Raw genomic sequence first — 23,704 nt, 5'->3', positions numbered from 1 at the left:
ATGATCATAGAATAGTTGATTTCACCGACCGCTCAAAATACTTTAGTATTGATTATATGTCTAATCAACTAATATCAACGATAGTAAAAATTCGAAATAGATTAAAAAGAATTGCATATGTCTAGAAGTACTTGATCATTCACACTTTCACAGAGGCTGGACAAAACGTGAATCGCGTTTTTTTTTCTTTGCGGTTGACATTTTCTCTTCGTACCGACAAAAGCAGATGCCAATTAAAGACGTGGAACATCCGAGTTTTCCACAAATTGATAAAAAAAAAATTAAAAAATAGCTGTTGATTAACTCCATAGACTAATTAATACTACATATCTTAGCTTTTGTCAATTTTAATTTAAAAATTAAGTGGGGATATACTAATCAATCAGGTTTTAGTTTTACTTCTACAAAGTGTGAACGAAAGTTTTCCAAAGATAAAGCACAAAAGCCAAATAATTTCAAGAGATGACTCAGCAACCCCCTAAGCATGACACGTGTAACCCATCACCATCATCAATGATGTCACCGATCATGTTCTTCATTGTCAGTCACCACCATCATGCTTAAACCTAATATTTCTTGGTTACTTGATCTCATATCTCTCTATTTTTAACTAACAATACCATTTTTAAAACATATTAGATTAGACCCGTGCTATACCGCAGAAATACTTTTTATAATTATGTTTAGATATATTAAATTCTTGAATATATGAACTTCTTTTTAAAATTAAATTAATTATAAAAACTATGGTTTATATAATAATAAAATAGAAAATGCACTAATAAATTAATAATTGAGAAATCTCAAATTAAAGATGGCTTATAAATGTTTACATTTAAATTGAGTGAACTTAATTGTATAAATAGCCTAATGTTTTATTTTCTTTACCTTAATGTGTGAGATATATTAGCGTGGTTTGAATTTGTTGTGTATTTTTGTATTTAATATAAATTTAAACACATATTGTTTTATAGTGTTTTTTAATTGTTAGAAAAGTTAATATTGGTCAAAATACATAAACATATTTTGGAGGGATCAGTCGTAAATGTGGTGTTGTAAACTTGTAACCACTTAACTAAAGACACTATCCTCTGATTTTATTTTCTTTACTTGTTATGGAAGTTAGAAATATTAGTGTAGCTTGATTTTCTGGTGTATTATTTTTGTAGTTTATACAAATTTAATCACCTAATTTTTCTATAGTTTGTTTGTTGTCAAAGAAGTTATTTATTTCTCTTTTGTTCTTTTTGTAAAATCTAATTTGTTTTATTTGGTAGAAGAATGACCACAAAGTGAAGATTAGAGGCAACATGTATTATTATACTCATAGAAGAAGATTTTAGAAAACAATAGCACAGTATACTTAGATTCACCTAATTAAGGTTTGGGAAAAGTTATAATCACCGTACTCATTCTTAGATTACCAAAGTTGTTAAGAGAAACATAAGAACACATTGAGGTATAAGCTTTTGTTTGGGGGGGGGGGGGTGGGTTATATTAGGGCAAAGTTATAATTTAATGGTGAGAACACATTAACATAAGAAAACAAAATCTAAAGGAAAGTGACGTGGAACAGAGAATTATTATTGGAGAAAAATTGATATCTTGTGTTTTTATGTAATTTTAGAACTTAATTCTTCATTGTTTTGTGCATATTCATGAGCATTCAGGTTGTTTAGGTTGCATTTTGCATTAAGTTTGTTATCTCAGATGATGGAGTAGAGATGTACAAGGAAAGTATGCTGTAGAGCCAAATAAGTCAATAATTAGCAATATAATGGAAGACACACATTTGGATGCACACAAGATGATTGATGATTCGGAACCAGTTTGCAGTCCCTCAAAGATCGACTCGTATGAAGACCTTTATTTGGGATTTAGCTCCAGAGTTCTTCATCTAAGTTATTGTAAATTGAGTAAGCTTTGCAATGGAGGTGATTTCAAGCCAATCAGATGTGCGTGTAAAGAGTTATACCTGTTTGAGTGAACGTATATACAGCCAGAGTGAAGACAGGAGCCACACGCGGCCAAGAGCAGCGGCCAAACGGTGGCCAAGTGAAAACCAGCAGCCATCCCAATTGGTCAAGAGCTGGCCGATGGAGTTCAGTAAAAGGAAGATCGTTTACAGCAGCGGCCAAGCTCAATCGGCCAAGCAATGACCGTTAAAGGCGCGCGACCTCATCAATCGGCCAAGCCATGGCCGATGGAGCTCAAGAAGAGAAAACACCGTTTACACCAGCGACCACCACCATCGGCCAAAGTGTGCCCGGCCATCCCAATCGGCCATCTCAATCGGTCAAAGTATGGCCGTGTGAGACCATCACCACATTTGTTTTAGTTTTGATCCGGGTTTGACCCGGTTTGAACTGGGTTGACCCGATACCCTTTTATTTTGCTATAAATACTCTAACCCTATTAAGGGGAGACTGATCTCTTATCTCTTATTTTTGGTTTATCTTTTGTTTATCTCTTGTTTAGCAGCCACTTAGGATTCTTAAGCTTATTTACTCTTAGTTTGTTGAATGATTGAGTACTTCTAAGTTTTTTAATAGCAATTTCTCTTTCAAATCTCTTAATCTATAATCTCATATTATGATTTCACAAAGATCAAACTATTTTCTTTGTGTGATCATGATGATGAGTGAGTAGATCATTAGAACTTTGGGCTAGGTAGATTAGGGAGATATATGATTGATCTTTGATGTCTAGAGCCTTATTTATGTGTTTCCTATCTTGTTTAGTGTTAGTAATGCTGGAAAGCCTTGATCAAGCTTGAATCTAGACATTAGGATTTCCATTGCCCAGAAGGTGTTTGATGAAATTCCTGAACCAAGCTATTCAAGGGCTTTGCACTCCTAGCCAATGGAAATTGATGATTAGGGTGCTTAGTGGTATTAAGACTTGTTCTTAATGCATGCTAGCTTTGTGATTGCCTTTGGAAAAAGTTGATTATCACTTGATTAGCATAGGAATCTCTACCATGGAAATGGATTGATTTGCATTAGTGTTATTAGCCATATGATTGTTCTTGATTGTTGTCTGGACATCTAGGATTGGTTAGCTATCTCCCAAGTCAATTACCTTGCCCAAGGTTCACTTGTTTAATCTTGATTTAAAGTTTGTTGTTAGTTGTGTTCTGTTTCTTTTCTTTAATTTGTTTTGCTAGTTAAGACTGTTACAACAAACCAATTCCTGTTAAGAATAGATTAAGCAACTTTGTGTATTCTTAGTGAATTGATCAATGCAGATTGTGGATTGATAATTTAATTGACTGAAATATACTGCATCAAAAATGATGAATTGTATTAATTTTTTTTAATTTGATTGATTACTAATTTTAACTGAGATATCAGCTTTAGAATTCTCCAAAATGCTGAAATATCATCACCTGGTGAAAAATATCCAAATTTTATTGTATTGATCTCTTTAGATAGTTGTCGGTTATGTATCATTATTAGTAAAGTATTTAACTCTTTTTTTCTTTCTTTAAAATCGTAATAAATGCACTAACAAGAAAAATGCTATTATGGATTTTTCTTGTGAAAATGGTTTTCTGAATATTAAACTTGTATTTAGATCATCGATTCATTGTCAAAATCAGATAAGGAAGATGGGGAGAGATACAAAGAGAGTAAACATTATTATTGTACACTTTTTTTGTTTGCACTCTTTGCTTTTTTATCTTCTTCCTCCCATCGTTCACATGATGACGTTGTCTTGCTCGACACATCTAAAATCTACAATCTGTTCGTTGCCTCTGTACATACTTTTTCCTTCAGCAGTAGTAGGACGTAGAATCTTCACGAAAAAGGCGTAAATGTTTTTTTTGCGTAAATGTTTTTTTTATCTACAAATTAAAGTGATCAAGAATACATCAGATTTGGTTTTTCAGCAGATAGAGAGATCAATGGAATGGTCTTGTCTTTTTCTTCCATAGGATTCCTTGATGGTGAAGAAAGCCTCTGGACCAAAACATCTAAAGCTTCCTTCATCCACCAATCTCTACAAGCTTCTCTTGCTTCATCTACTTTCATCCACGTTCTTTGACGAAGATGTTGTTCAGGCCATAGCTCAAGCTCCTCTTTCACAAGCATTGGGAACATTAATCCTTCGTAAAATGTTCCTCTGCTTTTGCTTAAGAAATCCCATTTTCCAAGCTGTCTCTGCACCAAATATCAAAACACATACTTGAATTTAATAGATCCATCTAAGATAAAGAAAACAAAAAAGGCTGTTCTGATCCGTTTCAAAGTCACCTCAACGTTTCCGACAACTCCAGCTTCTTCTAGAGTCTCTCTTGACGCAGCTTCTTCTACAGATTCATCAAGCTCCCAACCACCCTGACATTATAAAAAATCAATTACAGAGTAAACTAGTTAATATACCCACACCACAAGACTTATCATAATTTAAGGGTTTATTTTTTATTCTTGACTCTTGTTAGAGGTCAAAAGTTAATTAGTACCTTTGGGAACATCAGAGCTTGACCTTTCTGAGATGAGATAACAAGAACTTCAAATTCGCCACTAGTTTTGCTATCGTTGGAAGTCTTGACTCTGTACGGAATACACCTACAATATCATGCATCCAATTCTAAAACTTTAGAAACTCAAATTGCATAAAAGTCAACTCGAATAAATGGTGAAACAATATACATACATATAGATGAAACATACCCGACAACTAGACGGCGTCCCTTATTGTATCTTTGGGATTGACGACCCGTACGAGATACCAAACACACCATTTTCTAGTAAAAACAGAGGTTTTGGAGAATATATATGAACCTAACTGTTCGACTGTATAGAAAAAAAAGAGGAGATCACGGTTTTGCTTGGATGGCTAAAACGGAAGAAAGCCACGAATCCTGTGTCGGTTTGGAGATCGAAGTTAAAGAATCGTTTTGAGAGTTATAAGAAAGAGTGGATAGGAATAATGAAGTTATGATATGGGTGAGTGACAGTGAAAGATTTGGGATGAGACAAAAAGCGTTGTCTTTGCCTCCCTCCATTGTGGCTTATCCTTTTTATAGAAAAACGACCGATTCCACTTCCTCTTTTTTGGTTTTCTTTTGTTGTCTTTATCTAATTTCTATTAACTTGTGAAATCAGTTTACTATATTTTAATATTTAAAGATACATCATATTAAAATAATTAGTTCTTAACGAACATCAAATGATGAGCTATATCAATAGCAGCATATATAGTTAAACATAAATGATCAAATCTATATTCTATAATTCAATAGATGGTGAAAGTTAAGGAAAATTTAAAATATTAGTATTACGTATACTATCTGTAAAAAAAATTGGTGGGCCGTATACATTACGTAGCAAGAGAGCGAGGTGTAGGTTCAAAGGTGAATGTACTACGTAAGTTTTCTCAGTCGTTTCGTGGTGTAGGTTAATTAATCATGTTCATACGCGGCACGTACGTTAGAATCAGAATAAAAAAAAGTCGCTGTCCGTACGCGGCAGTGCGGCACGGTTAGTGTTTACACTGACTGAGGGACGACGACGTCACGTGAGTCGACCCACCCACCAATTAATATAAGGACGTGTTTAATCGTAATCGATATTTTTTCCTGCTTCTACGTCTGATCGTCTGAGTCTGTGGACACAGCCCATGGAAAAAGACTATATATACACATACACTACCGACGTGGAACAATGGTTTCTTCGGTAATGTCAAACTAATAACAAATATAACCGATTAATAAAAAGAAGAGTTGAAAGAAGAGTTGGATTCAGATGGTAATTTGGGATCACACGAGCTTTCATCTGCTCTCAAATCGGTGAAGATAATGGAGATGAGAGTAATTAAGCACCCTTCTGCATTGGAGAAGGGCTATGCTGGTTAAACTCGGAATGGGATCAGAGGGTTCTTAGTTTATCTAAAAGCTTATACTATTAGTAAAAGAATCGTAAAAAGCTTATATAATGTTACCAAAAAAACAGCTTATATAAGAAACTCGTCTAAGAAATTCTCAAGTTCTGTAATCAGCTGTTATAAAAAAAATACAAGAACTCTTTCTCCCAAGACTACTTTGTTATTAACCAAAAAAGAAAAAAGAAGACTACTTTGTTGTTCTGGTTTGGTTATATCCGGTTAAGTATATATATATATATATATATATATAGGGAAAATTAGAAACAAAGGATAAATAATTAAATTATTGTCCATCTATGTATTTTATATTTATGTTTGGTCATATATGCTTTAATATCATTTAAACCCATTATATCCTCATATTTTTAAAAATCTTGCCAATTATTAAAATTTTAAATAAAATCATTTATTTCAAAAAATATTTTGGACAATATATAAGGCCAAAAAAATATACTTAAGTGAAATCTCTATAAATTAATAATGTTGAGACCATGACCATGATACTTTTTTAATTTATAGTGATATTCATTTTTTTTTGTTCAAAAGATACTAATTTATCTATACATAAATATTTATTATTTATAGTATAAATTAATAATTATTCATTTATAAAAGTACTTTTAATTGTTAAATTCTTGAAATATATGAACTAAACAAATTTTCTAAACAATAAGATTAGTATTTGTATAATCTAAAATTTTTAGTTTTGGAATTGAAATTCTAATATTTAAAGAGCCAGATTGTGCTCATAACATTGATTTCTTGTGCCACCTCTGTTCAATAGCGGTCTCAGCATTTGCCTTAGATTAGACCAAGAACGCTTTATCTATTTCCTCTTTTGGTGCTCTTGTACCCCTTGAAACTGCATCTTGTGTAGATGTGTTTAAGGTTTGATATATTTGTGTGTGCTCTCTTTCCCGTTGGCAGGCTCGGGGGGATTTACCAAGTCGAATCAATAACTTTCCGTCCAACGGAGGGTGCAGTCAGTTCTTGGTGGTATAACGAAGATTGCAAAGCCTTCTTTCTTGACTTCCATGAGTACAACAGAATCAGGGCATTGTCTAGACCCTCACACACTCTTTGTGGTGAGACATGCTATTGAAGACCTGATGACACATTTGTTTGAAAGGCACCAAGTGTATCTCTCTGCATTGTATGTCTTTTATGGCGTGTGGTGAGGATTCTAATTTTAAACTTATATTTGTTTCAAATATATATCTTTGGCCTTTTTAATTTTATGCTTATTATTTGTTTGGCTTTTTCTTGTTAAACAGAAGTTCATTTCTGAGCAACCCCTGTTTACAAGCAGAACCAGACCAATGAAATAGGGGCTGTATACAAATTAAAAAAAAATTGCACTTTTTTTTTTTGGTAAAATAACAATTTTCTAGGTAAAATGAAATTATACTTTCATAGTATCAAAACCTATAAAATAAAAATATATCATTTAATAAAAAAATCTTGTATAAAAGACATATTACTATATTAAAAAAATAACAAAAACTTCAATCGTTAATAGTGTGGAATCTATGGAAGGTCAAAAACAAAATGAAGGCAATGAGTCTTGTGAAAGAACAAAAAAAAACATTGATGGAAGCTCGAACCAAATCTCGCCAAATCCATAATATTTGTATATTTTTATTTTATAAAACAAAACAACTGTTTGAATCTCGGCCAAAAATTCTTAAAATTGGTTTAAAATCGAAAAGAATAGTCATATATATATATATATATTAATGTTTGAATTATCAAAAAAAAAAAAAGGAATTGATCCAAAAAAAGAAGAAGGGATTGATCCGACCCGACCCGAACCGAACCGGGGAAACAACAAAGTTCGACCCGACTGGTTTAGCCGGAAAGGAAGGAAAGGCAAAATCGATTTAATTTGTATCAGAGAAGAGAAACCTCTCTCTCTCCGTCGTATTAAAACCCTTGGCGACTCTCTTTTACTGTCGTGGTTCGTTCCTTCCTTCCAGACACTTTTTTTTTTTCTTTCTCCAGTCGGAATCCAAATTTGAACTGGGGACGTTTCTCTTTTCTAGTTCCCGCTCTCTTTGTTTTCGCGAGGGAGCCAAAAAAATCGATCTAGGGTTTTGGTTTTCTCGCTAACCGAGAACTTCACTTAGGGTTCTCTGTTTCAAAATAAAAAATCCGAGTCTTTTTATTTATTTTATACTTGATTTTGGATTCGTTCCCGTGTTTGTTTATTCTTTCAAAATAAGATGTCGCAAGACGAAGAGATTGCGATGCGTGATGTGACAAGCGCGGGTCTTTGCATTGGTGACCGCATTGGCCGAGAAGCCGCATCCCAGCTTGACCTTGAAGAAGCTCTTGAAGCTTCTAGATACGCTAGTCACCCTTATTCCACTCATCCCAGAGAGGTTTGTTTCCTTGCTTTGCTTCAATTGGAGCTGTTTTGATTCCAAGCCAATTGGGGGGGGGGGGGGGTGGGGGGGGGGGAGATGATGTATAGAGATGGTTTAGAACTTGAGCTTTGTCTTATATAATGTTTGGCTTTTGTTGCAGTGGCCGCCTTTGATTGAGGTTGGTGAGACTTGGGAATTGCCTTCTGTACTTATTGAGAGGTATAATACTGCTGGGGGAGAAGGGACTGCTTTGTGTGGGATTTTTCCGGAGATCCGACGAGCTTGGGCATCTGTAGACAATTCTTTATTTCTGTGGCGTTTTGACAAAAGGTAAATTCGGCTTTTTTTTTCTTTTTCTTTTAGTTACAGGGGTATTTAGAAGCTTGAGATGCCTTGTTTAACTAGGTGTCCTTTGTTTTTTTTGATAAATGCATATGTCAATTAGGGATGGGCAATGTCCTGAGTATAGCGGGGAGGAGCAGGCTATTTGTGCGGTTGGTCTAGCGAAATGTAGACCCGGAGTCTTTGTTGAAGCTATTCAATATCTTTTGGTGCTGGCAACTCCTGTTGAGGTAACCCTTTTCAAAGGCGCAATCTGATCACAACTTCTTTAGTTTTATGTACTACTTTTTCTGTTTTTTCTGAGAGGAAAATAAGTTTTTTTTTCTACTTCTCATCAGTTGGTTCTTGTTGGAGTGTGCTGCACTGAAGGGCCTGATGGTAGAGATCCTTTTGCTGAAATTTCAGTACAGCCTCTACCTGACTATACAATTTCATCAGATGGAGTGACAATGACATGCGTTACATGTACCAATAAAGGGCGCATTTTCATTGCTGGACGTGATGGTCACATCTATGAACTGCTATATACAACTGGCTCAGGCTGGAATAAACGTTGTCGTAAAGTGTGCCTTACTGCAGGCGTAGGTAGTGTGATCTCAAGGTACACACATTCTCATTTGTCCTTTTCATTTATTTGTTCTCTCCGCTGTTCGATTCTGGAACTTGAGGATTAACTAAGCTTCTAGAAATCCATATTGTATCGCCAAAACTCCTTATGCTCGAAACAGTTCCACAATACCACATTCTTTCTGACAGTTTTTAAACATTTATCCCAAATTCTGTTGGTGTTAGGTGGGTTGTGCCAAATGTGTTCAAGTTTGGAGCTGTAGATCCTGTCGTAGAGATGGTTGTGGATAACGAAAGGCAAATTTTATATGCCCGCACTGAAGAGATGAAACTTCAAGCATATGTTTTTGGGCCAAATGGGGAAGGTCCTCTTAAGAAGGTGGCAGAAGAAAAGAATCTACTAAATCAGAAGGATGTGAGCCAAGGAAATCGTCAGGCAGCAGTGGCAGGTCGATCTAACAAGCCCTCCATAGTCAGCATTTCGCCATTGTCCATGCTGGAGTCAAAATGGTTGCACCTTGTTGCAGCATTATCAGATGGCAGGAGGATGTATCTTTCCACCTCCTCAAGTGGAAGTGGTAGCAGTATTAGCTTTAGTGGGTTTAACAACCACCGTCAGACTCCAAACTGTCTGAAAGTGGTTTCAACCAGGCCATCTCCTCCATTGGGAGTCGGTGTTGGTCTTGGTTTTGGAGCTGCATCTATCGCTGGTAGAACTCAGAACGAAGACCTCTCTATGAAAGTTGAAACTGCCTACTATTCTGTTGGAACTCTTGTCCTTTCAGATTCGTCGCCACCTACTATGTCTTCTCTTCTTGTTGTTAGCAGAGATTCAAGCGTTCAGTCTCAGGTTGGTAGCAGTTCAGGGCCAAGTTCAAGGAGTTCTCGGGCTTTACGAGAAGTTGTGTCTTCCCTTCCTATTGAAGGCCGTATGCTTTTTGTAGTAGATGTTTTCCCCTCTCCTGATACTGCCGCTACTGTTCAATCTTTATATTCAGAACTAGAATACTGTGGACTCGAAGTCTCAGGAGAGTCTTATGAAAAAGCATGTGGAAAACTCTGGGCCAGAGGTGATCTTTCGACCCAGCATATTTTGCCAAGGAGAAAGATTGTCGTTTTTACCACCATGGGTATGATGGAACTCGTTTTTAATAGGCCTGTGGATATCTTAAGAAGACTTCTAGAATCCAATTCTCCAAGGTCCCTTCTAGAAGATTTTTTCACCCGCTTTGGAGCAGGTGAAGCGGCTGCCATGTGCTTGATGTTGGCTGCCCGAATAATAAATTTTGAAAATTTAATTAGTAACATTGTTGCTGACAAGGCAGCTGAGGCGTTTGAGGATCCGAGAATTGTAGGAATGCCACAGTTTGATGGCACTAGTGGATTGTCAAACACTAGAACAGCAACTGGAGGTTTCAGCATGGGCCAAGTTGTTCAAGAAGCGGAGCCCATTTTCTCAGGTGCTTATGAAGGGCTCTGCCTTTGTACATCAAGATTACTGTTTCCCCTATGGGAACTTTCTGTGATGTCTAAGAAAATCAGTTCTGACACCATGTCTGAGGAAGGAGTTGTGATCTGTCGTCTTTCTACCAGTGCTATGCATGTTCTGGAAAGCAAGGTTCGATCATTGGAGAAATTCTTGAGATCTAGAAGAAACCAGAGAAGGGGGCTTTATGGATGTGTTGCTGGTTTAGGAGATGTAACTGGCTCTATTTTGTATGGTACTGGTTCAGAGTTGGGAGCTACTGAGAGGAATATGGTTAGGAACTTGTTTGGAGCATATTCCAACGGAGGTGAGTCAGCAAATAAAAGACAGCGGTTGCCGTATAGTCCTGCTGAATTGGCTGCCAGAGAGGTAAGATTTGTTGAATTCTTATAAATCTGGTGTTACTTTCTTCCTCTTTAATGGTACTGGAGTAGAAGTCATTAATTTAGTCATGCCTTCCTGCAGGTGAGGGCTATGGAGTGTATCAGGCAGTTGCTTCTCAGATCTGCAGAAGCCCTTTTCCTACTCCAACTTCTTTCTCAACATCATGTTGCTAGATTAGTTCAGGGGTTTGACGCATATCTAAAGCAAGCTTTAGTTCAGTTGACATTCCATCAGCTAGTTTGTTCTGAAGAGGGTGACCAAATTGCAACAAGGCTCATATCTGCCGTGATGGAGGTACCAGCCTTTTAAATAGCCTTAGTGTCCCATTTCTGAATGTTTTGACTCACTAATTAGAATCTGATACTATTGGGTGCCACAGTATTATACTGGCTCAGATGGCAGGGGAACAGTTGACGATATAAGCGGGCGACTACGTGAAGGTTGCCCAAGTTACTTCAAGGAGTCTGATTACAAATTCTTCTTAGCTGTTGAACGTCTTGAGAGAGCTGCTGTAACTTCAGATAGTGAAGAGAAGGAGAATGTTGCTAGAGAGGCGTTCAGTTTCTTGAGCAAAATCCCGGGATCTGCAGATCTCCGAACTGTCTGCAAACGTTTTGAGGAATTGAGGTTAGTTTTTCATTCAAGTAGATGCCTACACACTTGGTTGGTTCTAGTTTGTGATCGTTGGTCAATAAGCCATATAGTTTTCTGTTTTTTTGTTTTTTTTGTATGTTAAAGCTATTATTCTTAGTGGCAGTCAGAGAAAAGTTAATTCCTTTTAGCCTTCTAAATCGAGTTTCAAAAGAATACTCCAAATGTTTATTATGTAAAATGTAGTTTAAGATAGACGAAAAAGATAGACCGTACCTAGAAGTTTACAATTAAGCATTCATACAAAGAATAAAGTTAAAGCCCTAAGGCAAAACGGCCAGCTTAACTCAGAATCAATTATACATGATTCAAATTTTGTTGCCCTTTCTTTGAAGACTCCATTTTTTTGGTATTCACTCACAATAATTATCTACAGGTTCTATGAAGCTGTTGTCTGCTTGCCTTTGCAGAAGGCCCAAGCTCTTGATCCTGCTGGCGATGCTTTCAATGACCAACTTGATGCTTCCATAAGAGAGCATGCTCTTGCCCAGCGGAAACAATGCTATGAGATTATTGCCAACTCCTTGCGATCTTTAGCTAGTTCCATGCTAGACGAGGCTTCACGTAGACAATATATATGCCAGATTGTTCATCTTGGTGTGCAATCAACTGACAGAGCGTTCCGGGAGTACCTATACAAGGCCATGATAGAACTGGGTCTTGAAAACGAGCTCCTGGAGTATGGAGGTCCGGATTTGGTACCTTTTCTCCAGATTGCTGGCAGTCATTCTGCATCACAGGTTTGCTATTTACACGTTAGCCCTTTTAAGCTATTTCCATTGTTATGGTGTCAGGATTTTCTATCGTATCTTGTCACGTAAGTAAGGCATAACCTTAAATGTTCAGGGATTTGTCTACTTGTTAAACTAGCTAACCTCCATAGTTATTAACTAGCAGCCTCAGTCTGCCACCAACTGCGTGACAAAAAATAGTCAGGTTTGGTGGTCGACAGTGCAACTACTTTCTAAGAATACTTACATTTGTCTCCTCATGCCTTAGGTTGGGGCTGTGTCTACTGGTTCATCTCCGCTGGGTCACTCAGGAACACAGATTTCATCAAATCAAGCAAAATACTTTGATCTTCTTGCGAAATACTATGTGTCAAAGAGACAGCATGTGCTTGCTGCTCACGTACTTCTAAGGCTTGCAGAGAGACGTGCTATTATTAGTTCAGGGGACAATCCTACACTTGAACAAAGGTAAACCAATCTTTTATGTTATGTGTTGAATATTTCCTCAAGTCACACTATCTTGATTTTCTTACTCCCCCTTCCTTTTTCATCTCTAATGGGTTGCCTTATGAATTTAGGCGAGAATACCTAAGCCACGCAGTTTTACAGGCCAAGAATGCAAGTAATAGTGATGGTTTAGTAGGTTCTTCTCAAGGTGCTTCTGACAATGGGTTGCTTGATCTGCTTGAAGGAAAACTCGCAGTTGTTCAGTTCCAAATTAAGATCAGAGACGAACTTGAAGCTATAGCTTCCAATTCGGAGTCCTCGGCTGCCATGCAGAACTCTGACCAGAACGGGACAGTACTTGATGGTGATTCTAGTGATGATTCCAGCTTAGCAAATGCAGCAAATGAAAAGGCCATGGAGCTCTCCTCGGAACTTAAAAGCGTAACACAGTTGTATAATGAATATGCTGTCCCATTTGAGCTCTGGGAGGTGAGTCCAAAAACCTTATATATATTTTCGTTTTTTAATTAGTTTTGGGCCATGTTTCCGGTTAACTGGTTTTCTAGATGTAACTATAGAAACGAGGAGAGCCACTGTTTATCTCTATCTGTAACTTAGCTGATATTAAGTAAATTCGTAGGTTCTATTCATACTTAACCTAACTCAAAGTCGATGATCACTGTTTTACGTCATGCTTAGAATTGTTGCGTTAGTATCCTAGTTTCAAAGTTGGAAAATCATTAGATCAAGTTGTTGAATTGGAAAGATTCAGTGCTCGTATCTTTGACTCTTTGTGTAGGCTCTCTTTTCATTGCTTGTTTATTGTTCTGGCTTCACTCTTTGCAGATCTGTCTGGAAATGCTCTACTTTGCCAACTATTCTGGTGATGCTGATTCAAGCATAATAAGGGAAACATGGGCTAGACTTATTGACAAAGCTCTTTCACAAGGTGGGATAGCTGAAGCCTGTGCAGTTCTCAAGAGAGTCGGATCTCATGTATACCCTGGCGATGGAGTTGTTTTACCCCTCGATGTTTTGTGCCTTCACCTCGAGAAAGCTGCACTTGTAAGCTCCTCCTTCTCGTTAAGCTGTTGATTCATTTCATTGGGTTATGAACTGAATTTGAGTACATATATTGTGGACAATTTTACAGGAGAGATCAGAGAGGGTTGGGGATGTTGGGGATGAAGACATAGCTCGAGCTCTTCTGGCCGCTTGCAAAGGCGCAGCTGAACCTGTGCTTAACGCTTATGACCGTTTGCTATCCAATGCAGCCATTGTGCCATCACCAAATCTAAGGATCCGCCTCCTTAGTTCGGTTCTAGTGGTGCTCCTTGAATGGGCAATGTCTGTATTGTCAGACAGAATGGGGTCGAGTCCAACCAGCTCTTCTCTCATACTAGGCGGATCATTTGCTCTAGAGAACAAAGCTGTTAGTAATCAAGGGGTCCGTGATAAGATCGCAAACGCTGCAAACAGGCAAGTTTCTCTCTGCCATTTTTGGTTGGATTCGGTTTGGTTTTCTTACCCACTCTCCTTGTTTTGAAGTATAATTAAAAATCAAGAATCTCTGAAAATCCTACGATTTTTATATTTTTATTCTCACAAACAGGTATATGACAGAGGTTAGGAGACTGGCTCTGCCACCGAACAGGACGGAGTTAGTATACGCACGTTTCAAAGACCTTGACGAGTCTCTCTTAACTCCATTCTCCTTCTGATCCTTCATCACTCTCTTATTTTTTCTTCTTTTCATTTGGATGCAAATTCAGTTTTTTATATAGGGCTTTTTAGCAGCTTTCTTGTAACTTTAAATTACACTCTTTGGGGAAATTTCCCCTTTCTTCTTCTTTAGTCTTCTCAGAGAGAATCAAAAATACGAAAAAGAGAAAAAAATAATTCTGTAGTCCCTCCTCTTAAAATTCGGGGGCCTTGTATGTCAATTTTAATCTGTATACTCTGTAATTTGACTAATTTCTTTATCGAGTGTTGTTGTCGATTATTTAATTGTTGTGTACAGGACCAAATTGATGTTTCACAGCAAAAATAATTAAGAACTTTTTAATAGTATGCATTTAGAAGAAAACAATTGTTAGTAAATTTATTGTATCCGTATGCTAAAACTTTACAAACTTGGTTTAAGTAGCACAGCTGGGGAGTTCTCTCTAGTATTTGTGTTTTTTTTACTTTGACCGTTCGTGCTCCCAACGTTGGATTCCATTGCAAATTTTCATAGAACCAAAGTCGAATTTTCTGGCAGCTTTTGTTTTCCCTTTTATTCTTTTACCCTACCCTCGAGGAAAAAACAACAACAATATAAAAGTAAACAGCTAAAAAATTTGAGATTAGTTGGGTTTGACCGTGGTCCGGACTTGGGACATGTTGGGCTCATTTAAAGCTAAAAGATGATACTACATTGATTTCTTCAATCATACTCCGTACACTGTGTATCTTTGGGGAAAATGAATTGACAGCAAATTCAACGACAGATTAAAAACTTCAATAACCCTCCTTCCCCCTAAAGTATACTTTTAATAAACATGAGAATATGTACACATAAGTACCCAAAAACTAATCTGAAATGATTTGAAATCAAAACTCAATTAAAATAAAATAAAATGGTGTCATTCATTGGAATGATGAGAGAAGGGTCTCTAGTGATATACATTTGTCGTACATGTTTGGACAAAAATGTGATGGTCCCTAATAATTTGACAACACATACAAAAATAAATACAGATGGTCCCTAATCCTCTTCAATGTAATTAACCCATAATGATACTCCATTAAACAGTAGTAGTAGTAGTAATTAACAGTGTCACTCTCTCTCTCTCTCTCTCTCTCTCGTCGTCACTCTTTTTAACAACCATACACCCTTAAACCTCATTTAAATCCCTAGCTAGCTAAAATGGTTCTCTTCTCTTCGTTTGAGTGAGTGAAGTGAGGATTTGAGATCGGAAGAAGAAATGGAGGAAAGAGGATTCATGTCACCGTCATTGACGATATCGTCGTCTTATAGAGAAGGAAGAGGAAGCAAGGGCTTGCCACGACGGAGATCGATGAGACCAAGCTTTGACGCCGATAACGAGTTCATGACCTTACTCCACGGCTCGGATCCCGTCAGAATTGAGTTAAATCGCTTGGAGAATGAAGTCAGAGGTTAGTTACGAGAATACTAGTATGATTTTTGTTGATGAGATTTTGACTTTAGGGATTTGAACAATCGTGTGTGTGTGTGTGTGTGACTTTTGGTTTTGATGTATATATATACAGATAAGGATCGGGAATTGTCTGAAGCACAAGCTGAAATCAAAGCATTGAGGTTGTCTGAACGACAAAGAGAAAAGGCTGTTGAAGAGGTTTACTTTTTAATCTTCTTCCATATTACTGAACTTAGAGAGTGGCATTATGATAATGTTCCTATTTATAGAAGATGTGACTTTGGTTACTTTGAAATTAGTCATCTCTGCTATATATATATTGCTTGTCTGTGGTCTTACTTCAGTTTTTATTTGGCTGACGTTTCTGCTGTTGTAATTTTGAAGCTTACTGAAGAGTTGGGAAAGATGGTGGAAAAACTCAAACTTGTTGAAAACCTTCTCGAGAGTAAAGTATGCTTTGTTATATCTCTCCCTTTGTTCTTTGATTCCCTTTTCTTCGTTCTATTGATTCTATATTTGATGATGTTGTATGTTTGTCACAGAACCTTGAAATCAGGAAGATAAATGAAGAAAAGAAGGCTTCCATGGCAGCTCAGTTTGTAGCTGAAGCCTCTCTTCGTAGGGTTCATGCTGCTCAAAAGGATGATGACATGCCTCCAATTGAAGCTATTCTTGCTCCTTTAGAGGCTGAATTGAAGCTTTCGAGACTAGAAGTATCTTCCTTCCTTTGAATCCGAAATATATTCGTATAGCTTGATTCAACAACTTCTGTCTGGGACAAGAGATCACTGGACCTTCCTTCTCATTTGGTTTTACATGTTTTGAATTGTAGGTTGCTAAACTTCAAGACGACAACAGATCATTGGACCGTCTAACCAAATCAAAGGAAGCAGCTTTGCTTGAAGCTGAAAGGACAGTTCAGTCTGCATTGGCAAAGGCTTCCATGGTTGATGATCTCCAGAATAAGAATCAAGAATTGATGAAACAGATTGAAATTTGTCAGGTATGTTCATCAATTCTTTTACATTGGACCACCAATAGTAGATTATCTCCTCCCTTTCTTACTCTGTGGTGTGGTGGCCTTATTTTGTTGATTCATTGGTTAATATAGGAAGAAAATAGAATTATAGACAAGATGCACAGACAGAAAGTTGCAGAAGTTGAAAAGCTTATGCAGAGTGTGCGGGAGTTAGAGGAAGCTGTTCTTGCTGGTGGTGCAGCCGCAAATGCAGTCAGAGATTACCAGAGGAAATTTCAAGAAATGAATGTAATAGTGATTACTGTTTTTCTTGTTAGCAAATTTGTTGGTCTCGTACTGATAATAAATTGTGGCGTTTTGTCTTTTCTTCAGGAAGAAAGGAAAATTCTTGAACGGGAATTGGCCCGTGCTAAGGTAAATGCAAACAGAGTTGCTACTATAGTAGCCAATGAATGGAAAGATGCCAGCGACAAAGTGATGCCTGTAAGGCAGTGGCTCGAAGAACGTAGATTTCTGCAGGTCATTGTTGATACATATATTTAATTCTCCTGCTGCTTCAAGTTGTGATTCATATTTACGGAGACTAACTAAAAACTATGTCCATCTCCTTTCTGGTTGGGCAGGGAGAAATGCAACAATTACGCGACAAACTTGCCATAGCTGACCGAGCTGCAAAATCTGAAGCTCAGCTGAAGGTAAAAACTAAAATCATAGCTGGGGAACATTGTTATCCTACTTTTTATTACATGGCCTTACTTTTGGAATTGCTGCTTTTACTTATTTTTAGGAGAAATTTCTACTGCGGCTTAGAGTGTTAGAAGAGAGTTTAAAGAGGCCTACAAGCAGCAGCAACAGAGGCACATCTATTGGTAGAAGTGCGAGCAACGGGCCTACTCGAAGACAATCCCTTAGTGGAGCCGAAACGAGTCCAAAAGTTACATCAAATGGCTCTTTGACCAAGAGAACACCAAGTTCTCAGCTGAGATCATTGACTCCTAGTGCGAGTTCTGTATTGAAGCATGCTAAAGGAACATCCAGATCATTCGATGGAGGCACCAGATCGTTGGATAGAAGTAAACTGCTAATAAATGGACCGAGATCAAATCATCCTTTGAACCACCAGTCTGCCGAAGGAACTAACAGAGGCGAGTCACCTAGCTCAGTAAAAGGGGAAGAAGAATCAGATGACAAGTCAACAAATAATGATAGCGTCCCAGGTGTCTTATACGATTTGCTGCAGAAAGAGGTCATAACATTAAGAAAAGCTGCTCATGAAAAAGATCAGAGCCTGAGGGACAAGGACGAAGCTATTGAGGTCACTTTGATTTGGTCTTCTCCTATTATTTGTAGCCTTTAAATGAATTGTTTAGAGTCTAAATATTTGGGTTGTGAATTTTTTAGATGTTGGCCAAGAAAGTTGAAACTTTAACGAAAGCGATGGAAGTTGAGGCAAAGAAGATGCGAAGAGAGGTAGCTGTAATGGGGAAAGAAGTTGCTGCAATGCGTGTAGATAAAGGACAACAGGATAGTAAAACCAGACGCCCCTCGGTCTCAAAAGGATCTTCAAACACTGCTCAACTTCTTACTGGAAGGTAATCATCATATCATATATTAATATATACAATGACCTTTATCTAGTATACATCGTCAAATGTCACTATACTCACGCATTTGATCTTTTGTAGAGTATCTGGACGAACTGGGATGACGAGGAGCACACCGTGATAAACTTATATAATGGAACAATTCTATCACTCACTGGCTGATCTCTGCGGCTTGTGCCAAATTAAGGGAAGTGATTCAAAAGGCCGAAAGAGAAAACCATGTACCGAACCCCGATTTGATTTGGTGTGTGCTTCTTCTCTGAAGTATATACCAACATTTCAAGCTAAAGGGAGTTAGTTGACTTCACTTGGCTGATATATTTTGTGTTATGTATAGTAGGAGAGTTAGGGTATTGGTTTATGTAACATTTTAAGTTTTATGTAACATTTTAAGCTTTTACTGTGTGATTGTTTTGTGTGTGTCACTCTCTCTCCCCTTAGTTAATATTCTTGTTAACCTAACTCAGTTGGAGTATTTGGTAGCCTAATAAAGAACTGATCGAACCCAAAAATGCTTAACAAATTTTGAAAAAGAGTTAAATAAAGATCACTGTACAAAACGTCATAACCACATGAATTGAACCGGCTCAGTTCTTTAACCGACCGGTACGCGTATCGCAACGTGGGACTAATTAATAATTAATATTTTCACTTTGGGCCCAAAAGTATCCAATATTTGAAAGCGTGGTCCTACTTTTCTTGGTTTGAAATTGCTTCCCATTACCGTTCTGCTCCTTTGGCTTCTTTTCTCTTTTTTCTTTTTTTCTTTTCCAGATTCATCAAATCTCATCCACCGCCGCGAGAGAGACAGAGTAAAGTACCACCACCGTAGATTTCGAATCCACCATCCGATCAACCGTATTGTATCTTCGTTAGATCTAGATCTGAGCGGTCCGTGAGAGATTCTCTGGATCTGTCATACGTTCCAGGAAAAAATGGCGACGATGAAGAGTTTGATAGGTCTGATAAATAAAATCCAGAGGGCATGTACTGTCCTCGGAGATCATGGCGGTGAAGGAATGTCTCTTTGGGAAGCTCTCCCAACCGTCGCTGTCGTTGGTGGCCAGGTTTTGATCTCTTTTCTATTGGAAACTTAAAACACATTTGGTATCTTAAGATCCGATCTAACTTCTTCGCCTCTTTAATAATCCCCTTACGTTTCTGATTTCTTATTGTTGATGTTTGGATCAGAGTTCTGGAAAATCTTCAGTTCTAGAAAGTGTTGTGGGAAGAGACTTCCTGCCTCGTGGATCTGGTAATTTTTTATCTCTCGTTAAGCAATTTTTTTTGGCGTTTGTATGTTTGGAATTGAAATCTAGGTTAAATTTTGTGTTCTCGGGAACATTACATGAACATTTTTTTTAGTACCTCGAAGAACCTACACACTAGCTCCTCATTACTGTTCCATGTGAATAATGTTTCATTGATGTTGATTCCCTTAAATCGTTTTCAGTCTTTGTGTTGGTTTGATCATTTATTTTTCTTTTCTTATGTCGTCTTTAAGTGCTCATCTAAATTGATACCATTTGATTCATTAGGTATCGTTACGAGGAGGCCATTGGTGTTGCAGCTTCACAAGACTGAAGAAGGGACAACTGAGTACGCTGAGTTTCTTCATGCTCCTAAGAAGAAATTTGCTGATTTTGGTAGGTTTGATTGATTCTTTCATGGGGAAGTCTAATTGTCAATGAACTATGTAATACGAAGCTATTTGCTGGAAACTAATAAGTGTTCTTCTCTTTTCAGCTGCTGTGCGGAAGGAGATTGAGGATGAAACTGATCGTATTACTGGGAAGTCGAAACAAATCTCAAACATTCCAATCCAGCTGAGCATATATTCTCCTAATGGTTTGTTCTTAATACCACATTTCTTGGAATGCATCCCTATTGTTAATACTTAGTAAATTTCCTTTGTTGTTGACACCAGCAGTAATGAGTAAAACGTAGTAGGATTAGATTGGAAGATTTCAATTTTTTGCTAACCTCATTCTTGTTACTTTGATTTCTCACTTTACGCTTTTCTCTACAGTTGTTAATCTGACGCTCATAGATCTTCCGGGTTTGACAAAGGTTGCTGTAGGTAAGAGTTTGATATGCCATATCCTTGGTTCTTTTATCTAGTAACTTGTGCTTAAACTATTCACTGACTTGAATATTATTCTTGTAGAGGGACAACCGGATAGTATCGTCCAAGACATTGAAAATATGGTCCGCTCTTATGTTGAGAAGGTCAGTCTTACTTCTAAGCTATTGCTGAGAAGGTTTCGGCAATTTTTCAATCTATTCAGCCAAGTTGAACAAAAGAATGCATTTGGTCATCATCGCTCACAATAATGTCAACTTTGGAAGCTTATCCATGAATTGTTTTAACTGCAGCCAAATTGCATCATATTGGCTATTTCTCCAGCTAATCAAGATATTGCTACCTCAGACGCTATAAAACTTGCTAGAGAAGTTGATCCCACAGGTACGACCTAGATGTAGTTTCCTAGTAGCTGGTAGGTAGTGATTTTTTACACTCCACAACATTTTCTTAACCCTCTAATATATATCTGTAGGCGAAAGGACTTTTGGAGTTGCAACCAAGCTTGATATCATGGACAAAGGAACAGATTGTTTAGATGTAAGGGTCTTTCCTTATATCTGCACCTTGGGGTCTCAACTAATTCAGTTACTTGTTTAAATTACTTTGACACCTCTTTTATCTATATGATGAAGGTTCTTGAGGGAAGGTCGTACCGTTTGCAACATCCCTGGGTTGGAATTGTGAATCGCTCACAGGCTGATATCAATAAAAGGGTTGATATGATTGCTGCACGTAGAAAAGAGCGTGAATATTTTGAAACAAGCCCTGAATACGGGCACTTAGCCAGTAGAATGGGATCAGAATATCTAGCAAAACTCTTGTCTCAGGTACCCTTAGGATTTACTCGCACAGATCTCATTTAAATTAAAGCTTCATTGTATGGCTTTGTCTTTCTTATTTCTTTGTTTTTCTCTCTATTAGCACTTAGAGACTGTTATCAGGCAGAAAATTCCCAGTATTGTTGCTTTGATCAACAAAAGCATCGATGAGATAAATGCAGAGCTTGATAGAATTGGAAGACCCATTGCAGTAGATTCAGGAGTAAGATTTTAAACCATTATGTAATTGATATTCAGAGTTGCATCAGAATCGTATGGTTAGTCACACACCAAATATATGATTCCAGGCCCAACTTTACACAATTTTGGAACTCTGCCGGGCATTTGATCGTGTCTTTAAGGAGCATTTGGATGGAGGGTAAGTGATTTAGTTATTGCTTCTTATTTGTATAGCTCATAAATTGTTGTCGGTATACTATTACGATGCGATTTTGATGATCAATTTGGAGTCTATGAATGTTTTCAAAAGATAGTGGCGATTCCAGAGTAATATGCTGCCCTATAATGAGTCTTTACTTTGCTTATTTTCTAGTCAGCTTCCAGAATAAGGATGTGCAGTTTTTGTAAATTATTACAACAATGACCTTTTCATAGATGTATGCCAAAAAAATGTTCACATAATTTGACAATGTAGGTCCGGTAAAGTTGGTAGTCTTACATTTATTATGTTGTTTGTATCAGACGACCTGGTGGAGACCGAATTTATGGAGTTTTCGACCATCAATTACCAGCAGCCTTAAAGAAACTTCCCTTTGATCGACATCTCTCTACCAAAAATGTTCAGAAGGTTGTTTCAGAAGCAGATGGTTATCAACCACATCTTATTGCTCCTGAACAAGGATACAGAAGGCTCATTGATGGATCCATAAGCTATTTCAAAGGACCAGCTGAAGCCACTGTCGATGCAGTATGCGTCCAAAAAATTTTAGATTCCATTACTTTGAGACTTAATTTACAGTAAATTGACTATATTCTTGATTACTGTTTGATATTTTCTAGGTGCATTTCGTATTGAAAGAGCTGGTCAGAAAGTCAATTTCAGAAACAGAGGTAAGAACTGAGAAGAGGCCTTTGGTTTTGACTTTTGAGAACTCCTCCTAGCTCTTTACTGTTTCAATCTCAAAATGCCATTGTTATGTTTATCAGGAACTGAAGCGATTCCCGACTCTAGCAAGCGATATAGCAGCTGCTGCAAATGAAGCCCTTGAAAGATTCAGAGACGAAAGCAGGAAAACGGTTCTTCGTCTGGTGGACATGGAATCCAGCTACCTCACGGTTGAGTTCTTCAGGAAACTTCACCTTGAACCCGAGAAAGAGAAACCGAATCCAAGGAATGCCCCAGCACCAAACGCAGATCCCTACTCCGATAATCACTTCAGAAAGATCGGTATGTGTCTCTCGCCTCCCTTTACTTATGATTGAGACAGATCAAGGCTTTGTTTGTTGACTTTGGATAACTCAGGATCCAACGTGAGTGCATACATAAACATGGTCTGTGACACATTGAGAAACTCGCTTCCCAAAGCTGTTGTTTACTGCCAAGTTAGAGAAGCTAAGAGATCGCTCCTCAACTTCTTCTACGCTCAAGTAGGCAGGAAAGAGGTAAAGAATATTATTATTACTCCTCTTTTGGTTGCTTGAGAAAAAATTCGCAAACCGAGAATAATGTTTAATCAATAATGGTGCAGAAGGAGAAGCTGGGAGCGATGTTGGATGAAGACCCACAGCTGATGGAACGAAGAGGGACACTAGCCAAACGACTCGAACTTTACAAACAAGCTAGAGATGACATCGATGCTGTGGCTTGGAAGTAACGGGGTTTGTTAAGCACTACTATTCTTTATATTGTTGATTTCTTTTGTTCGTGTGGGCACTGCATTATAATAGGTATGTTGGGAGTTCTAACTTCCAATCCACACAAACTCACACGGGATTACTCATGTTTTCTTGGGTCTGCTAATTTCTATCACAACTTTCCCACTTCTTTTTTTGTCTGTATCTTCGATTCTTTGATACTGTTTTAGAACGGTTGAGACATATTTGAAGTTGCACGCTTTTTACATTTACGACAAAAGGATGAAAGTTATGAACTTTTAGATATGGAAGAATTTGACCGGCGCTTCATATTCTACTGCTCACCTTTAGGATCACTATCCAGATTCGGTTCAAGTA

The 23,704-nt window shown here is 37.6% G+C and overlaps 4 protein-coding genes and 1 long non-coding RNA gene across 5 annotated transcripts; 4 read left to right on the top strand and 1 right to left on the bottom strand.

The window, feature by feature from the left end:
* Positions 1–3,799: 3,799 nt before the first annotated feature.
* Positions 3,800–4,999, bottom strand: LOC104740171 (nudix hydrolase 18, mitochondrial). The gene is made up of 4 exons (XM_010460700.3): positions 4,677–4,999; positions 4,466–4,571; positions 4,257–4,340; positions 3,800–4,163 (listed from the first exon to the last, which is right to left on the bottom strand). The coding sequence occupies exons 1-4, from the start codon at positions 4,745–4,747 to the stop codon at positions 3,864–3,866; spliced, it is 561 nt and encodes a 186-aa protein (XP_010459002.1). The 5' UTR covers positions 4,748–4,999; the 3' UTR covers positions 3,800–3,863.
* Positions 5,000–6,653: 1,654 nt separating this feature from the next.
* LOC147927888 (uncharacterized) lies at positions 6,654–7,348 on the top strand. Its single transcript, XR_015579411.1, has 2 exons — positions 6,654–7,063; positions 7,164–7,348. It is a non-coding gene; the product is annotated as an uncharacterized LOC147927888 (long non-coding RNA).
* A 310-nt stretch (positions 7,349–7,658) lies between these two features.
* Positions 7,659–14,870, top strand: LOC104743311 (nuclear pore complex protein NUP155). Its single transcript, XM_087485636.1, has 13 exons — positions 7,659–8,270; positions 8,416–8,585; positions 8,701–8,827; positions 8,936–9,198; positions 9,390–11,019; positions 11,116–11,328; positions 11,414–11,661; positions 12,062–12,425; positions 12,685–12,884; positions 12,995–13,352; positions 13,710–13,928; positions 14,017–14,342; positions 14,476–14,870. Exons 1-13 carry the CDS (start codon positions 8,112–8,114, stop codon positions 14,582–14,584), a joined length of 4,386 nt encoding a protein of 1,461 aa, XP_087341762.1. The 5' UTR covers positions 7,659–8,111; the 3' UTR covers positions 14,585–14,870.
* Positions 14,871–15,621: 751 nt separating this feature from the next.
* LOC104740170 (microtubule-associated protein 70-4) lies at positions 15,622–19,069 on the top strand. The gene is made up of 11 exons (XM_010460699.3): positions 15,622–16,022; positions 16,137–16,222; positions 16,409–16,474; positions 16,567–16,737; positions 16,857–17,027; positions 17,136–17,291; positions 17,376–17,522; positions 17,627–17,698; positions 17,791–18,318; positions 18,405–18,595; positions 18,689–19,069. Exons 1-11 carry the CDS (start codon positions 15,830–15,832, stop codon positions 18,726–18,728), a joined length of 1,821 nt encoding a protein of 606 aa, XP_010459001.1. The 5' UTR covers positions 15,622–15,829; the 3' UTR covers positions 18,729–19,069.
* Positions 19,070–19,124: 55 nt separating this feature from the next.
* On the top strand, positions 19,125–23,630 carry LOC104740169 (phragmoplastin DRP1C). The gene is made up of 16 exons (XM_010460698.3): positions 19,125–19,674; positions 19,799–19,862; positions 20,146–20,253; positions 20,354–20,455; positions 20,637–20,687; positions 20,775–20,836; positions 20,984–21,074; positions 21,166–21,230; positions 21,326–21,520; positions 21,615–21,734; positions 21,820–21,890; positions 22,214–22,439; positions 22,532–22,582; positions 22,679–22,919; positions 22,995–23,134; positions 23,221–23,630. The coding sequence occupies exons 1-16, from the start codon at positions 19,543–19,545 to the stop codon at positions 23,344–23,346; spliced, it is 1,845 nt and encodes a 614-aa protein (XP_010459000.1). The 5' UTR covers positions 19,125–19,542; the 3' UTR covers positions 23,347–23,630.
* Positions 23,631–23,704: the final 74 nt, after the last annotated feature.

Source organism: Camelina sativa, chromosome 14 (assembly GCF_030686135.1).
Source record: "Camelina sativa cultivar CO46 ecotype springtype chromosome 14, ASM3068613v1".
Classification (NCBI taxonomy): domain Eukaryota; kingdom Viridiplantae; phylum Streptophyta; class Magnoliopsida; order Brassicales; family Brassicaceae; genus Camelina; species Camelina sativa.
The sequence above is the reverse complement of the archived record's forward strand: the minus strand, read 5'-3'. Positions and strand labels throughout refer to the sequence as shown.

What these genes read in the sequence shown, in the direction of transcription:
- LOC104743311 (XM_087485636.1), top strand. Translation starts at nt 8,112, where the DNA reads ATGTCGCAAGACGAAGAGATTGCGATGCGTGATGTGACAAGCGCGGGT. An exon ending in CTGTGGCGTTTTGACAAAAG is followed by an intron (nt 8,586 to 8,700) that starts GTAAATTCGGCT and finishes TATGTCAATTAG; the next exon opens with GGATGGGCAATGTCCTGAGT. An exon ending in TCCCATTTGAGCTCTGGGAG is followed by an intron (nt 13,353 to 13,709) that starts GTGAGTCCAAAA and finishes CACTCTTTGCAG; the next exon opens with ATCTGTCTGGAAATGCTCTA.
- LOC104740169 (XM_010460698.3), top strand. Translation starts at nt 19,543, where the DNA reads ATGGCGACGATGAAGAGTTTGATAGGTCTGATAAATAAAATCCAGAGG. An exon ending in GAGCATATATTCTCCTAATG is followed by an intron (nt 20,456 to 20,636) that starts GTTTGTTCTTAA and finishes TTTTCTCTACAG; the next exon opens with TTGTTAATCTGACGCTCATA. An exon ending in CCATTGCAGTAGATTCAGGA is followed by an intron (nt 21,735 to 21,819) that starts GTAAGATTTTAA and finishes ATATGATTCCAG; the next exon opens with GCCCAACTTTACACAATTTT.
- LOC104740170 (XM_010460699.3), top strand. Translation starts at nt 15,830, where the DNA reads ATGGAGGAAAGAGGATTCATGTCACCGTCATTGACGATATCGTCGTCT. An exon ending in CTTGGAGAATGAAGTCAGAG is followed by an intron (nt 16,023 to 16,136) that starts GTTAGTTACGAG and finishes ATATATATACAG; the next exon opens with ATAAGGATCGGGAATTGTCT. An exon ending in GGAAATTTCAAGAAATGAAT is followed by an intron (nt 17,292 to 17,375) that starts GTAATAGTGATT and finishes TCTTTTCTTCAG; the next exon opens with GAAGAAAGGAAAATTCTTGA.
- LOC104740171 (XM_010460700.3), bottom strand. Translation starts at nt 4,747, where the DNA reads ATGGTGTGTTTGGTATCTCGTACGGGTCGTCAATCCCAAAGATACAAT. An exon ending in AAGCTCTGATGTTCCCAAAG is followed by an intron (nt 4,341 to 4,465) that starts GTACTAATTAAC and finishes TTATAATGTCAG; the next exon opens with GGTGGTTGGGAGCTTGATGA. An exon ending in GAGTTGTCGGAAACGTTGAG is followed by an intron (nt 4,164 to 4,256) that starts GTGACTTTGAAA and finishes TATTTGGTGCAG; the next exon opens with AGACAGCTTGGAAAATGGGA.